This window comes from Protopterus annectens, chromosome 6.part0, assembly GCF_019279795.1.
Source record: "Protopterus annectens isolate FY-2018-M chromosome 6.part0, PAN1.0, whole genome shotgun sequence".
In the NCBI taxonomy this organism is placed as follows: Eukaryota; Metazoa; Chordata; order Ceratodontiformes; family Protopteridae; genus Protopterus; species Protopterus annectens.
Window position 1 is genome coordinate 1,086,858,218 of NC_056737.1, and position 16,506 is coordinate 1,086,874,723.

At 39.9% G+C, this 16,506-nt stretch overlaps 1 protein-coding gene across 1 annotated transcript in view; it reads right to left on the minus strand.

The window, feature by feature from the left end:
* The window catches only part of TTC7B (tetratricopeptide repeat domain 7B), a gene marked incomplete in the record, with an annotated part of 1,939,345 nt that overhangs the window by 1,017,537 nt on the left and 905,302 nt on the right, over positions 1-16,506 (minus strand). The window contains 1 exon segment of the mRNA XM_044074706.1: positions 2,352-2,524. Coding sequence (XP_043930641.1) covers positions 2,352-2,524 — 173 coding nt within the window.

Here is a 16,506-nt window from a genome sequence, read left to right on the forward strand (position 1 = left end):
CATTCTGTTGTAGCTCAGAGCAGATCTGAGCATTGCTATTTAGATTCTTGACATAACTGTAGAATGCCTTGTGGTTGTTTTTGGAAATGTCACAGAAATCTTTGATACTACATTTATGTTATCTCAACATATAAACTATGATAAATAACCAACATTTAAAGCTTAGCATTTCAATACTGTGTTGCCACTTATGTAAATTTGTCAGAAGAGTTGACAATTGCCTTTAAACCCCTGACTGATCTAACTATTTTGCTTTGCTACAAAAGGGGTGTGCGTTATGTTCTCCTCATTTCTGCAATAAAAACTATTTTCTGTCTTTTTTATATCAGCTGCTGTGCTCCTGACATTAGCAGGATTAATTTCCATCTAAGGCTGACAGCAGTATCTGTCAGGGTAAACCACAGAGTTAACTGTGTCTATATGTCATGCAGGTGGAGACGAACTCCTCTGCAAAGTATGTGAGAAGTTGACCATAAAAAAGCAGGTGAACTTTCCCTTCCTTTAATTCCAAGACAAGGAAATGAAAGTTTTAAAAAGTACAAGCAGGTTTCTGGTACCTACACAATACTGGAAACATACTGTAGAGAGAAAAGAAACCTAAAGATTGAGTTAAACTGGAGGAGAGGGTGGCGTTTTCCTTTAACAAAGACCATTAAGGGTTTTATTTATTTGTTTGTTAATCTGGTGATTGGCCCTTTTCAGTCAAGGACCAAGCCAAATAGGAAAAAAAATATATAAACAAACACAAGATATAAACACAACTGCATGAGCAAAAAGTAATCCATGAAGGATTACAGTGGTTTTTGGCAGGACAGGCAAACATAACAAAAAGTAGATCATGCATGAAAGCAACACAAACAGCAATTACAACAGTTACATATTATAGTGTGACATCGTAATTAAGTTAAAGCAATTAACAGCAGTCAACTATTACACAGTATGACACTGAAAGTAAGTCAAATAACACAATTATAACAGTTCCATAATATACAATGTGATGTTGAAAGTCAGTCAAATAAAGCAACTACAGCAGTTACATATTACCCAGTGCGACACTGCAATTAAGTTAAATAAAGCAATTACAATTACATATTACACAGTGTGATATGTATCACACTGTGTAATATGTAAAGCAATTACATATTGCAGTGTGACGCTAAACGTCAAATAACGCAATTACAGATGAGACAATGTGATGTCATAAGTCAGTTAAATAACACAATTATAGCAGTTAAATATTACACGTGATGTCGAAAGTCAGTCAAATAAAGCAATTACAGCAGTTACAGATTACACAGTATGACATCAAAAGTAAGTCAAATAAAGGAATTAGAGCAGCTCTACATGACACAATGTGATGTTGAAAGTCAGTTAAATAACATAATTAGAGCAGTTACATATTGATGTCGAAAGTCAGTCAAATAACACAATTACAGCAGTTACGTATTACACACTATGATGTCAAAACGAAGTCAAATAAAGGAATTAGTGCAGTTACATATATAGTGTAATGTCGAAAGTCAATCAAATAAAGTAGCTTAAAGCAAAAGTGGTTGTAGCAGCAGCTATAAAGACCATTAAAAGGTCTGGTGCTCATTCATTTAATAATCCTTGAAAGAAAGTCATAATAGTTTTCATCCTCAGGAAAGTAGAATGAAAACTGTCTGAAGTTACAAGTGCACACATGAGTATGTTCTTTCAAAACAAACTAAGTTTATGTTAAAGACATTCTGTAGGTGTTACTACATTGGTCAAGCCACAGTGCATTTTTTGCAGGATTCAAATGTTTTCCATGTCTACGGTCATTAATTTTGGCAAACGCTACTGAATCCCCATCATTTTTTTTAGTTATACTACTAAGCCAAATGCAAATCAGAGTAGCTGAACAAAAACATTTAGTAAAATCAGTGTAGCTGAACAGTAACATTTAGTATCAAATCAGTGAAGCTGAACAGTAACATTTAGTATCAAATCAGTGTAGCAGAACAGTAACATAGTATCAAATCACTGTAGCGGAACAGTAATATTAAGTATCAAATCAGTGTAGTTGAACAGTAACATAGTATCAAATCAGTGTAGCTAAACAGTAACATTTAGTATCAAATTAGTATAGTGGAACCAATATTTAGTATCGTGTACAGTATGGCAACAAATCTTTGTCACTATTTGCATATCAGTGCATCTAAAAGCATTCCATTACAACCCTCTGTAATAATGTCAAACTATGTGCTTGATTAGAAACTCTAAAGAAATAATCTAGGAATGACTTGAATTACCATGCCTTTACAACATATGCATCTTCTTGAAATATAATCCAAACAATCCACAGAAACAAAAAACTGAGAACATACTTTTCTCCAGTGTACACCTTTGGTCTTCTGCTGAGGGCATAGTTTTTGGCACTTAAACCTTGATGCAAGGGGTCATCTAACGGTGACTGCTGAGGAGGGTCTTCCAGTGGACTCCAGTAACTCTGCTCACACATTCCACGGAGCAAAATTTCTGCTAACTGCCTTGCTATTGTCTGAAAAAATATATACATTTAGACAAATAAACATGCACGGCATTTTATTTTATTTCCATTTGTCCGAAATAAGTCAGATTTTAAAGCAGTAAATGAGACCCAGAATAAACTTATTTGCTAAAATAATACCATAACATATTTTGTGACCAACTTCTGCTATCTAGGACTACAGTGCCTTACTGAAATAGAAGCATGACACAATGCAGCATTTCTGTTCCGTCACCTGAACGAAAAGCATGATGCAAGCTGTCTGCACTGTCATCCAAATGGAAATGGCTCAGGGGAGCTGCCACCACTTTTTGGGGGATCCTAATGACCCTGATAATTTCCCATCTGCACTTCATTCAGCACATTTTTTGTACATAATAAAATGAAATGCATAACAGAATGTTATTCATCTTGACCTTTATGATACATCACTTATAAGCAAAGACTGAAGGTGCACACTACCAAAACTCTTGAGAGAAGGAATCACAAGACATCAAGTTCCATGAAGTCTTAATTTATCAGAAAAGCTAAGCTACTAGAAGTAGGGCATGACAGCAAAAGGACAAGTGGTAATATAGTTAGCCTTTCATTCACTTATTTATTTTTAAACTCCTTCTGCCATACCCAGCATCATGGAGAGGCTGAAGTGTGTCTCGAAAGTAAGAGGTGAAAGACAGAGAACTAATTCCAGAAGGGATATCACACAACAAAAGCAATTTGAATACACTAATTCACCAGTTAGTATGTCTTTGGTACAGTGGAGGAAACAGCACATCTGATCAACAACTGAAATGGACAGACATAGACAGGGCATGCAGATTCTGCACAAAAGGTATCCCCCAGGAATCAATCCAGAGAAAAGTCATGAGAGGCAGTACTAATAACTCACTACCAATATGCCTTCCTAAACAGCTGTCCAGAGTTGCACTGATTCCTCTGCAATGTTTACATTACTCTTAGATAAAAGCTCAGCTAACCATGACTCCCAATAATTAAAGGTCTGGCACTAACTGGGTCAAAGCCACTGGTATAGATTCCCTTTGGTAGGAGAGGAAACTGGATAGAAAGGCATACACTGTTGGAAACTCCTGGTGTTCTGTCTGCAGTGTGATTCTCAAACAACCTGGAAATATATCACTGATTGATAAGTATATTTCTTGGCATTTTACCCTTTCAGAGTTCTGCATTGTCTTAATTTTGCCTGACTGAAATATTTTATATATTTTCTAGCATTTCCCTCTCCTCCCCACCCTATTCTTGTGGTGTTGTTATAGTTGGTGGCTTTGCAGTTGCCCGCCCCCTACTGTAAATTTGATCTGGGACACCCCTCCCAGTCAGGTGTTCACTCTATTTAATACAGAGAGAACATTTGAGAAGGCCAACCCATTTAGGTTCTTAACCTTGAATTTTTCTTCTGCTCCTTCTTCCTCTCTCCTTGCACTTTACTAACAAAAAATGGACTTTATTTTGCTTTTGCCTCTTCTTAAAAGTACTCAATTGTATTAATTCTGCTCCATTTATTGCTGCTTGGTAGAATACTGATTAAATCATAACTGTTACTCTAAGCCTTTTGTTTTTTTACATTAAGAAGGTTTGTGGACTGCACTGTTATGGCAGGACAGGTAGCTTACATCCTTCTAAGCTGGGAATTGCTGATTGAAGGCTCAGTATCTGCTATTATAAAAGTGTATCAGTTCTGGTTAAAGCACTTGAGCTTCAGGCCAGTTATTTTTCATTAAGAAGGTTTGTGGTCTGCACTCTTGTGGGAGGAGAGGCTAGATTCTGCCCTGAGCTGGGAATTTCTGGTTAAATGCTTATTGTGCCTGCTTATTTGAACTGTTTCTTTCTGAAATTGGTGCACCTTGGTTGCTGTAGCATAGACTAGATTCAGGCATCCTGAATCTAGTTTTGTTTGTATAACTTGAACACTAATCCAGGCCCCATCTCTTTTGGAGAAGGTTCCCTTGCACCCTAGTGGCATGAGTGTGCAGTTAGAACTTGTCTGATTGACGACTGCTGGAACAGGGCTCAGTTTTGAGCTTTTTCACTGGTTAACTGGGTAATTTGTTTAAATCAGTTTGCTCGTTTTCTATTGTTATATAAAAAAAAATTGCACTTTTACTGCATTTGTAATTCTTCCGACTTTATTTTGCTTTTGCTGCTTGTTCTTAAAAGTACATAATTGCATTTATTCTGCTGTATTTATTACTGTTTGTTAGTAGCCTGATTAAACTGTAACTGTTATTCTAAGCCTTTGGTTGAAGCACTTGGGCTTCAGACCAGTTGTTTTACATTAAGAAGACTTGTGGTCTGCAGTGCTGTGGCAGGACACATAGCTTACATCCTTCTAAGTTGGGAGTTGCTGATTGAAGGCTTAGTGTCTTTTATTCTAAAAGTGCATTAGTTGTGGTTTAAGCACTTGGGCTTTGGGCCAATTATTTTATATTAAGAAGGTGTGGTCTGCACTCTTGTGGGAGGAGAGGATATATTCTGCCCTTCTGAGCTGGGAGTTTCTGGTTAAAGGCTTATTGTGCCTGCTTATTTGAACTGTTTCTTTCTGAAATTGGTGCACCTTGCTTGCTATAGCATAAAGTAAATTCAGACCTGCTGAATCTAGCTTTGTATAATCTGAGCACTAATTCAGACCATCTTTTTTTGGAGAAGGTTCCACTGCACCCTAGTGGCAGGAGTGTGCAGTCAGAACTTGTCTGATCGAAGACTGCTGGAACGGGGCTCAGTTTTTAGCTTTTTACTGGTTAAGTTGTTTAAATCGGTTAGCTCATTTGCTACTGTTATATTAAAAATAAATAAATAAAATATACACTTTATGCATTGCCGCTTAGCTAGGGTTAAACTATTCCCGGTGCCATAAAGTCTGCTCTTCAAATTTTCCCTTAGAACTAGCCATTTTTTTAGTTTTGGCACAAAAATCGGTTTCTTTGAACTCAGCACTTGTTCAGAACTCGTAAGCACTAAATAAGCTACAAATTACTACAGCACTCAACTTTCCTCACTTGTCTATAGGAAAACAGTTTTTAGTACTTAAATAACCACCTATCCAGGCATGCCTAAGGGTCAGCTCCTGGTGTTTTCTCCTGTCTACCTGATGAATCTGGACATCTTGGGGCAATGCAGCAACTGCCTCATGTACACAGACAACCCTCTCCTCCTATCACCCAACACTACAACCTGTTAGAGATGCACTTATATACCCAAACTGGAAGCAAAGCTCTCTTCACCCAAGACTGGACTTGCCAGTCAAGAGGAGAAGGTAAACAATTGCACCACACCACACTCATCACATAGTCCCTCAAAACCTACACCACCAAAACACACACATAGAAACACACACCTACATTCCCGGAGGCTCTCAAAAAATCTGCTCGAGCAACAGAGACCTCCAAAGCAGAAACGCAAGCAACCTCCAACCCCCAACACAACCCAAATGACAAACAGCCCACAAACTCAGTGTGCCACTCAACCACAGCTCATAAGGCATAATAACGTACCCAACATTCTAGTCATAGGTGACTCTATAGTCAGGCACACTGATGTTCCACTCACCAGGCTAAACAAGGAGAAAGTTACTATCACCTGCCTGTCGGGTGCCAGGATCTGCCACACAACGCACGCACTCAGGTCACTCCACAACAAGTACACATGTCATGTCCATGTTGGTGTGAATGACCTGAGACATACCTCCCTGGACTACATGAAAAGAGATGTGGAGGAGCTCTCAGATTTTGTAGCCCAGGCAGGTATGACCCTGGCCCTGATTAGCATCCTGCCATCACCCAGAATGAGACCACAGTACAAGGACAAAATGATTGACTTCATCAACTGGCTAAGCTTCTGGTGTCATTCTAAGGGGATCCAGTATCTGTTTGCCTGGGATGACATGATCGACAGACCATGATGCTTTGCCAGAGATGGCCTGCACCTGTCGCCCCCGGGATTCCTGATACTGGCTAAGGCTCTTTCCACCGCTATAGTGCCTTTTTTAAGCAAGGTTCAAATGACAAATTCACCAACTTAATAGGTACAAATCAAGCAAAATTCTGAGGGTAATGCTATTCAATGCTAGAAGTCTAAACCACAAAATGCATTCATTCGAGGCATTCCTTAAAATGGAGTGCATCGACATCTGTGCAGTGAGAGAGACCTGTTCCAAGGGTCCAGAGAGCACCCACACCTCCAGGCTAGTTGCTCAGCATAATGCATCAGAGATTATCCAAGTGCAACTAACTCTGGGCAAGACCACAATCCAAATTGTTACTTGCTACAGATCCCCCAACCATGCCCCAGGATTCCCACTCCTCATTTCTTGATACACTGGAAAATATTGGGGTACAACCCAACACCCTAATAATGGGCGATTTCAATTACCACACCATTAACTGGGAAAACTACTCGTGTACCAACTATTTTGCTCAACGTTTTCTGGAATTCATAAATTTCAATGGCTTGGATCAACTTATCCACACCCCCACCGGGGGCAGCAATATCCTAGACTTGGTCATTACCAACATTGGTGACCGGTGTTCCACACCAGAAGTCAATTCCTCGTTGGTCAGATCCGACCACAAGCTAATCACCCTAGACTTCCACATCCCACCCCCACCCCCCATTAGGGAAACCACTGTAAAAAAATTTCTCCAAAACTTCACGACACCCATGCAGATGGGCAAATAGAGGTACGGCTGCTGAATCCTACACAAATGCACTTTATAAGCACTTACATGAGTGGTGCATGGATCGTGCTTATCCCTAACGGAACCAAGATGCTATCCTCCAAAAAAAAAAAAAAAAGGCCAATCTGGTGGTCCCCTGCCATAAACATACTCTACAACAGAAGAAAGAAACAGCCGCAAAAAAAGAGTAAAATTCCATGATTGGAGGAACTCCCTGGTCAGTCTCGGTAAGAAGCTAAGATCCCTCATAAAATACTCCAAAGCTAGTTACGAAAACAAAATTGCTACTGATTCTGAAGACAACCACAAAGCATTCTATAGCTATGTCAAGAATCTCAATGGCAACACTCAGATCTGCTCTGAGTTACAGCACAATGGCACTAAATACACAGAACCAACTGATATTGCCAACATCCTGGCAGATAGGTTCAGTGTTAAATTGACCCCCCCCCCTCTCACCCCCTAAAGGGCCCATCTCTATACCTGAAGAATGCAAAATTCCTGTAATCATGGCTGCACAGGTAAAAACCACACTCTCCAAAGCCAAGAACACAGCATCCATGGGACCTGACAACGTCCCAGGCTGCGTTCTACATGAAATGCAGAATGAACTGGCATCACACCTAAGCATCATGTTCAATCATAGCCTCACCTCAGGTTTTGTGCCCACTGAATGGCACACAGCAACGGTTATCCCACTCCACAAAGGGGGAGCCACCACAGACCCTGGGAACTACCGCCCCATTAGCCTAATGAGCCTGGTCTGCAAGGCCATGGAACGTATCATCGTGGATCTTATACACAAAGACATTGGTAATCTCTAAACTCTGGACCCCACCCAGTTCGGGTTTGTAAAAGGCAGATCATGTCTCCTAAACCTGATAGACTTCGTTGAAGCAGTCACCAAAACAGTAGACGAGGGTAAGGTGGTTCACACAGCTTATCTAGATCTCACCAAGGCTTTTGACACCATCCCCCACTCTGGAATTATAGATAAACTCACTAAACTAGTTATAAATCCCTATGTCACAAGATGGGTTACAACTGGCTCACTGACAGAACCTACACTGTGGAAGTAGCAGACTCCAAATCCGACTTCAGACCAGTGACAAGTGGAGTGCCACAGGGTTCGGTCCTGGGTCCACTCCTGTTTGGTATCTACTTTTCTGAAGTACAAACTAACACAAAAGGTCTTTGGCTAACGAAGTTTGCAGATAACTGCAAACTAGGAGCCATAATCGAAAGTCATAACGATGTGGACATCCTACAAAAGGGCCTTATGGAGACAGATGCCTGGTGTCAAAGCCATGGTCTCAAGCTCAATGCCAAAAAGTGCACGGTCATCCCCTTTGGTAAAAACTTTGTATCCATGAGCTACTACATAGGTGGTAGTCTACTTAACACCAAATGGCACATCTCATCACAAAAGGTTTCTCATCCAGGAAAAAAAAGAGGTCATTGTTCCCCTCTACTCATCACTCATTAGACCCATTATAGAGTACAACGCCACTTTTGGCATGTACCTCACAAGACATCTACAACTGGAAAGGCCGCAGAAACACCTCACAAAAAGGATTACCGGACTCAAACAGATGCCCTATGCAGACAGTCTCAAAAAACTCCAGCTTTACTCCATCACATATCACACCTCCTCACAGCCGATCTCTGCCCAACATACAAAGTTATGTACAACCCAGAGCTGTTGGACATGCTCCACTTAAAGAAAATCCAATCCCTCCGAGCTACATGCTCTAGGGACCTAAACCTTGTCACTACAATAAACAGAACATGCTGGAGGGAGATTCCTGTCCCAGGGACTTCCCATACTCTGGAACAAACTACCTATCTATACCAAACAAAGCTCCTCATTAGCACTCTTAAAGAAAAATCTTGATGATTGGATGGGAAATAGGAAATTCACCCTGGGGATCACCTCTGTGGCTCTGCTCAACAGGGGCACAGGAAAATAATTTTCTTGGGTGGCAAAAGCCAGGGTACCTTTTTGGCTAGGCTTATATAGGCCCTAGGGATAATAGCCTAGTACCTACCTATGAATCCGTACAAACTGATTTTAACTTCACACATGCCAAGACAAGCTAATAAACCAATGACCATGAAGGAAATGCTGAAAGAAACTTTACACTATAATAGTCAACCCCTGCTTTTCATAGCCGTAAATTAGCCTGGCTGGGTGCAGACAATGCACTTGAAAGAATGATTTCTGATTCTTTTTTTTTTTTTTTAATAAGAGGCAGAAATTATAAATGAGCTTAAATTTTACAGAAAAGAGATCAGGGTACAAGTAACGTTGTATCAGAAGTTAGCCCACCTGAAAAAAAAAAAAATTCCGATGATAAAGTCTGTTAGGTCCTTAGGTATAACCCAAACATAAAATCACCTTTCAATCACAGACCAAGAATGTCCTCTCAGATGAAGGACAACTCTACAATGTATCAAGCCTTATGCTTCATTCACCATTATAAAAAACAAATGCCTAATGCTTTTGCTTTTTTCAAATATCTGCACTTCAGCTGGTGCTGACTCAGTTCTCAGCTGCTCCCTGAAGCCATCTGGCTGCTGCATAAAGTGAATCAGTACATAATGTAAGCCTTCCTTTTTAAAAGAACTTCTGATTTCCTGAAACACAAGCTATAAATGGATAGAAGCTGCAGGCCAAGTGCTGATGAAGCATTACTGGGATTAGTACCTTTAAAATAAGTAACAGCTTTTTCGATGGCAGGCGAGTATAGTATGAGACCTTAACTAACAGCAGCCCACATTTCTAATTACAGATTCAACTTCAGAAACTGTAGCTTTTTTCCTGCAGAAAAACAAAATGTGTCAACAGAAAAAGGCAGCTAACCCATCCATTCTTCTCATGGACAGCTGGATTATTTATCAGCAATTGCCACTTTCTTCTTAATTGTCCCTGGTATTCAATCTGTCAGATACTCAAGTGTTTAAGGAATTACTCTAATAGTGTAAGTCTAATTTGCAAACCAAAATTTATTACACAGAATGAAACAAAGCAAGCTTCCATGTGCATTGGCTGATGGTGGAGGTTTATGTTCTTACAGCGCATTACCCGCCTCCAGCAAATGACAAAAACAAAGACAATACAAAAAGAAACCGAGCGCAGCTTAGCACACTTCCTGTAAATGGTAGATAATACCCTCGATAAAACTACTAACAAAGTTTGCAGAATGGTTACAGTTGTAGGCATCGCCTACCCCATTCATTTCCTCCACCTGCATCAGACACCCTCTGAATCCTCCACTAACTTACAATCTAACAGTAGTTCCAGTAACGCATTCCAGACATACACCATCCCTCCCATGAAATTAGTACTTATGTATTTCCACTTCCAGCTCAGTCCACGTCCTTTTCTCCAGCACCCTCCCCGTCCCATCTCTCAAGTGTTCCTCATTATGAGGTGCATTCCTCATATGGAGCTTTATAAAGTTCATGCTTTTCAATTTTCTATACTGAAAATGTCTGTTGTCCATTCAGTGTTATGAATTTTTCTAATATCCATGGTAAATAATACTGAATCATATTAATTCATCAAAAGAACGTTTTGTAAGTATAAAGTAACATTTTAACTATCTTGTGAGCTACCTGGTGGAAGTTCTTTGTAAGCTGTTAGTATGTGTTCCACATTTTGCCCAGATGTTCCACATTATGAGGGGCAATATTTCACATTTTGCTACACCCCTACCCCCATACCTTCTTTTCAGTTCAACACTTTCCCAGTTGTCCTAGAGATGCCATCAATGTCCCTTTCTCTGCTCCCATACTTCTTTTACAGATAATTCCTTCCACTTGACTATGAAGTATATTCCCCCTCCTCTTTATATATTTATATATGTACATAACTGGGTAAGCAAACTGGTCCTTCTAGAGCTCTTTTCAATCACAACCCAAGCCAGAACAGTATAGATAAATAAAACACAGACAATTTAGCGTAATCACTCACTGACAAACTCTTGAGAGGTGGGAGAAAACATGAATATTAAGTGAAGTAAGTGCAAACATATGGCATGGAAAATATACAAAACTGCACATACAGCAACTAACCCTGGTGCTATGAGGCAAAGGTCTCATTAGAAAGCCATTTTTTTGGTAAAGTGTACATCACTAAATTAACTAATATCGCTTACCTCAGTCCCGCTTTTTCCCCTCACAGGTTTGACTGCTGTCTGAACACTTCTAACAACCTTATCTCCCCTTCTCTGTAAAGGGGAAGGGGGGTAGTCCAGAGGGCTTGAATGAAGTCTGGTATCCCACCTATGACCCAGAAGTGACAGGACTAACAAAAAACAGAGTATAAAGGATTAGTCCAGATAAAATCATATTAGCTAGCAGATCTAGGAGACGTTGCCTCTGTTACCCTCTTTGTGGGAGGAATAGACACACCTTGTTGAAGTTTCCAGTTGTTTATTCAGTTAAGTAGGTAGATGGACTAGTGTTCTAAAAGAACAAGAACACTTGTCCATCTACCTACTTAACTGAATAAACTACTGGAAACTTCAAAAAGGTGTCTGTATTCCTCCCACAGGGAGGACAACAGACAGTCTTCTAGAACTGCTAGCTAAAGCGATTTTACCTGGACTAATCCTTTATACTCTGTTCTTTTCTCTATAAAGGAAGGCAGTACTCTATATATGGTCCCACAAAAACCCACTTAAGAGAATGACATCTGAATTTCTTAAATCTATTCCCCTCCCTACACACAAGTGGTCTGATGGTGACTGCACTGCCTTTTCACACTGCCTGATGCATCTTATGAATCACTATGCCCCTTCTTATCCTCTGTTCTCCCTAAAGCCCTCTGCTAATCATGCACATCTCCCTTGCACCTCCAACTCATGCACATCTCCCTCGCTCCCCCTACTTGTGCGCATCGCCCTCTCTCCCCTGACTCGTGCGCATCTCCCTCGCTCTCCCCACTCGTGCGCATCTCCCTCGCTCTCCCCACTCGTGCGCATCTCCCTCGCTCTCCCCACTCGTGCGCATCTCCCTCGCTCTCCCCACTCGTGCGCATCTCCCTCGCTCCTCCATAACAGTATGTAACTTTGGATTTTTTTATGTTTAAATTAATTTGCAAATGGTACCTTTTAGAATCATCCTAGAAGCCTCAGAAGGTCTCCAGGGAATCTATTCTCTATCCATTATCTCATCAGCAAACAAAGTCATTAAACATGTTGATCTTTCCCACCAACCCCAGTGAGACAACTCATACCTGTATATTAGACAGAACCGAACAATCATCAAACACTAGAGTACTCCACTCACTCCTATTTGTCTTCTAGACACCAACTGCAAGTTTGATTCCAACGTACTTAACTTTTTCACTCAGGAAGCTTAGTGGACAAGTCACAGACTCTTGCTAACAAAAGTCCAAAAATACCAAAATGATGGCAACATTAAATTTTACTAAGGCTAACACTGTAATACAGTAATGTGCTTTCAAAATATCCTCCTTTTGCTAGTGCCAGTAAGCCATACTCCAACCTGCAGATACATATGTATGTCCCCGACACTCCCTTTCACTCCATGTCGCTGCATGTATAGTACGAACACAGACTGACAGCTCACTGCAGCTTTTCCCAAGTACTCTTCTCAATTCCACTCCTAATAGATAAAAAGAATATGCTATTCTACAAACTAATCCCCCTGCCAAAAATACAAGACCTGCATTGTATAGGTTCACAACAAAAATATGCTGTTCTACAAACTAATCCCCCTGCCAAATACGACCTGGATCTAGAGGTTCACAGGTTTATAGTAGGTCATCAGTGCAGTCGGCCTTTAGGAGTCTAGCCACTTCAATTGCCACTAGTTGCTTCCCTTGTATACAAGGGCCTGCGAGAAAAGTCCCAGGGTGAATTTATAGACCCCTATTCACTTTTTGTGGCTGACTTTAAACACTATTAGGAGTTACTTTGCTTGAGACAGAGTGGGAGTTTATTCCACAAAGTAGGAAACCCTCTGGCAGAGGACTATGCCACTAACAAGCTTGGTTAATATTTCTGTATAGATTTAGAGCCTTAAAGCTGGTATTGGTGGTATTACTAGTTGTTTGAATGGCTAAGAGCTCTAGTACGACTAGGTCCTTTGGTGACTTATAGGTCAAGCAGAAGCTATCATGTAGGGGAATCTCTATGAACCAGACCACAGTGATACAGCTTTTAGATGAACAAAAATATTGGGAAGCCATTAGATAATGGAAAAAAAGAAACTCTGAAGAAAGCACCACCCAGGAGAAATGTATACACACATTTATTGCACAATAATTACTATTTATTATGTGTTCTGCAATAAAAGTGTGCATACATTTCTCCTTGGTGATGGTATCTTCACAGTTTTTAGACGCTTTATGTAGCTGAAGGAACTCTTGCCAAAGATTTTTTTGGGGACAGGAATCATTGTGGTTTTTCATATTGTGAGATACATTTGGAGAGGTACATAGGAAAAGGGGCATTACATTCTATTATGGGATGAATTACAGAGGAGTACAGGGGGACAGTAACTTTGGGATATAGCTTTAGCAATTAGTTGGGCTACATGGTAGAATTTCCTGATGACAGCTATTGCACAGTATTCAAAACAGAATTCACTGTCCACAAATGCACCAAGGTCTCTAAGGATGATGTCAGCTTTGATGGAATGTATCATTTGTGTTATTAGTAAAGAGGTGTTCTTAAGTCTTACAAATGCAGCATTTTTTTCACATTTTGGTTGAGTCCATAATCTTGACAGCAATAATTAGTGTGGATTAATCCTTCTTGTACAGCAGGTAGCTATTGGATATTTAAGAATCACAAATGAGTTTGCAGTCATCAGCAAACTTTTAAGCCAAAGACCCTTGATGTCAGCTACATCATCAGTGGAGTATATGATGAAGAGGAGTGGACCCAATACTGAAGCCTGTGAGACACCACCGATGACTAGCCTTTTACAGAAGTGTGTGCCACCAATCCTGACTGTATGAGTTCTAAATGTGAGACTGTTTGCTACCCAGTGCAATACATAGGGATTAAATATTTAAGTGGGTAAGATTATCAACAACAATAGAATGTGGAATAATATGAAAGGCCACAGCCAGTTCCAGGTACACAATGTAAACTACCTTTTCTGTAATCAGTGCTTCAGTGAGTCCACCATACTTAATAGAGACAAACTACCTTTCACAAAGTCAAATTGGTTAAGATCAATGGACAGTAGGGCTGTCTGCCTGTATTTTATTCAGTTTGTTTGTTTACCAGAGTAGTACATTGATCACGAAAGACCATGTGTTGGCACAGCCCAGGTGAATAATGCAATCCATTACTTAAAAAAGGAATGCTGGCAACAGTAATTGGTCTCTAGCTCCCAAGGTCAGTCGAAGGGCTACCTTTGTTTACCACTATGGCTGTTATCCAAGGCAAAGAGGCTAAAACTGTATTGGGTTTAAAAGGGTATCAATGAGTCTATGTTTGGTATGGACTAGGAAACAGCCCATTACAGACCATGGGATGGGGAAGGCCAATCTATAACCAAATGGGATAGGTTATTTAAAGCACAAAAGGGAAACTGGCTAGGCTTAAAATGGCCAGCCTAGTACTTACTTAAGAACGTATACAGCACACAAAACTGCTAGGAAGAGATCAAGATACAACTACATCAAGGCAGAAATGCATCCAGCATAACAGGAAATCTGCACATTCATGACACACAAAAAACTAGACAGGAAAAATAAAAGCTAAATCTCATCACTACAAAGAAATCCAAAGGGGGGAAAACCCACAAACAAAAGACAAGTGGAAATTATTAGGAAGAACCAAAAGGTAAGCTATGAAGAAAAGCAAACACGTACAATGAAAGTAAAGAGACACACAGAAAAAATACCGGAAGGTTTGTTATAATAGAAACATCTTGTTACCATCAACAAGAATGTGCTATTAAAATGCCTAGAATGTGGCAACAATACATGTCGAATAATGCTCAGAAGGAGCAGAAAGACTGAGGTTTAAGGGAAGGCAAGAAATGAGCAATGTGTGTAACGCCAAAGTGAATAATCATTAAAAAGAAAACATACTGATTAATGATACGACAAATGTTAATACTGTTTATTTTCTCTTAAAGCATGTGTGTTTATGTTTAAAGCGATAATTTAATGAAGGTGCTTAAAAATGGAAGTGTTTATTAAGTACTTAGCTGAGGTAAAAATAACATGGCTTAGATCAAATTCATGATACGAGTAAAAAGATTTAAAAAAATCCATTCCCAGAGTTATTACTACTGCTGCTAGTGGATTTGACAACTGATGCATCTGATGACGACAGCTCCCTATACAGAATTACAATACAATAGGTCCAGTAAGCACTAGACAGTTATTTAGACAAAGTGGCAGCTTAGCCATACTCCTGCAAACAGTTTTTACTCTACAAGTGACCACAGTCCAAACTGATAACTAAAAGTGAAATGCAAAAGTGGCATAAAGTATTAGCTGAGATTACAGTCCTAGCTGCATGTAGTTTGCCAGCTTCAGGTTAAAGTACAGGGAAGCAGACAGATACAAATAAAGACAATAAAAACATAAAATCCTGAGGAAACCATTATGTGAACCCATAAAGAGGTTACATTTATGACAAAAGGTCTGTTGCGACAGATACAGCCTGAACTTTGACTTGCTTTTCCAAAGACTAGCATTATTTAGGTTGCAGACGTTTGTATAGTAGCCTTTCTCAATCACTTACTGCAGAAGAGCACTACCTTGGATTCGTAAGCACTTACAGTAAAGCACAGATCACCAGAAGTCTTCTCTGCATGAGTGACAGTGTGCCCTACATAAAGAAAGATAGAATAATTTTCATACAGAAGTAGGTGAAGATCCCCAAAGTGTACCCATAAGCTGTTTAGACAGTGAATAGTGTGCCAAAGAATAAGCCTTATGGAACTCGAATCTCTACACAGGTTTGTGAATAAGAGTTGCTCAGATTTATAATATTTCATGTATCCTTCAGAAAGTTGGAAACTAGTTTAAGCTTGAGCTTTCAGACCAAGATAAAACCATCCTTTTCAGAAGATTACAAAAATCTAATGGCATCAAAAGCTCTTGGCAGGTTTAAGGCCTCATTTACTTCAGACCTAAGGAATTCAAGCACTATGAGCAGTGAAAAACCCATTACATGGTCATTGCAGAACGCAAGCTGTATGCCGATGATGATGAAAATTGGCTTGAAGGTATCCAGGACTTTACTCAATGAGTGCAATATGGTAACTGGTCTGTAGTCCTTATTTCAACTTTAATAACTCCCT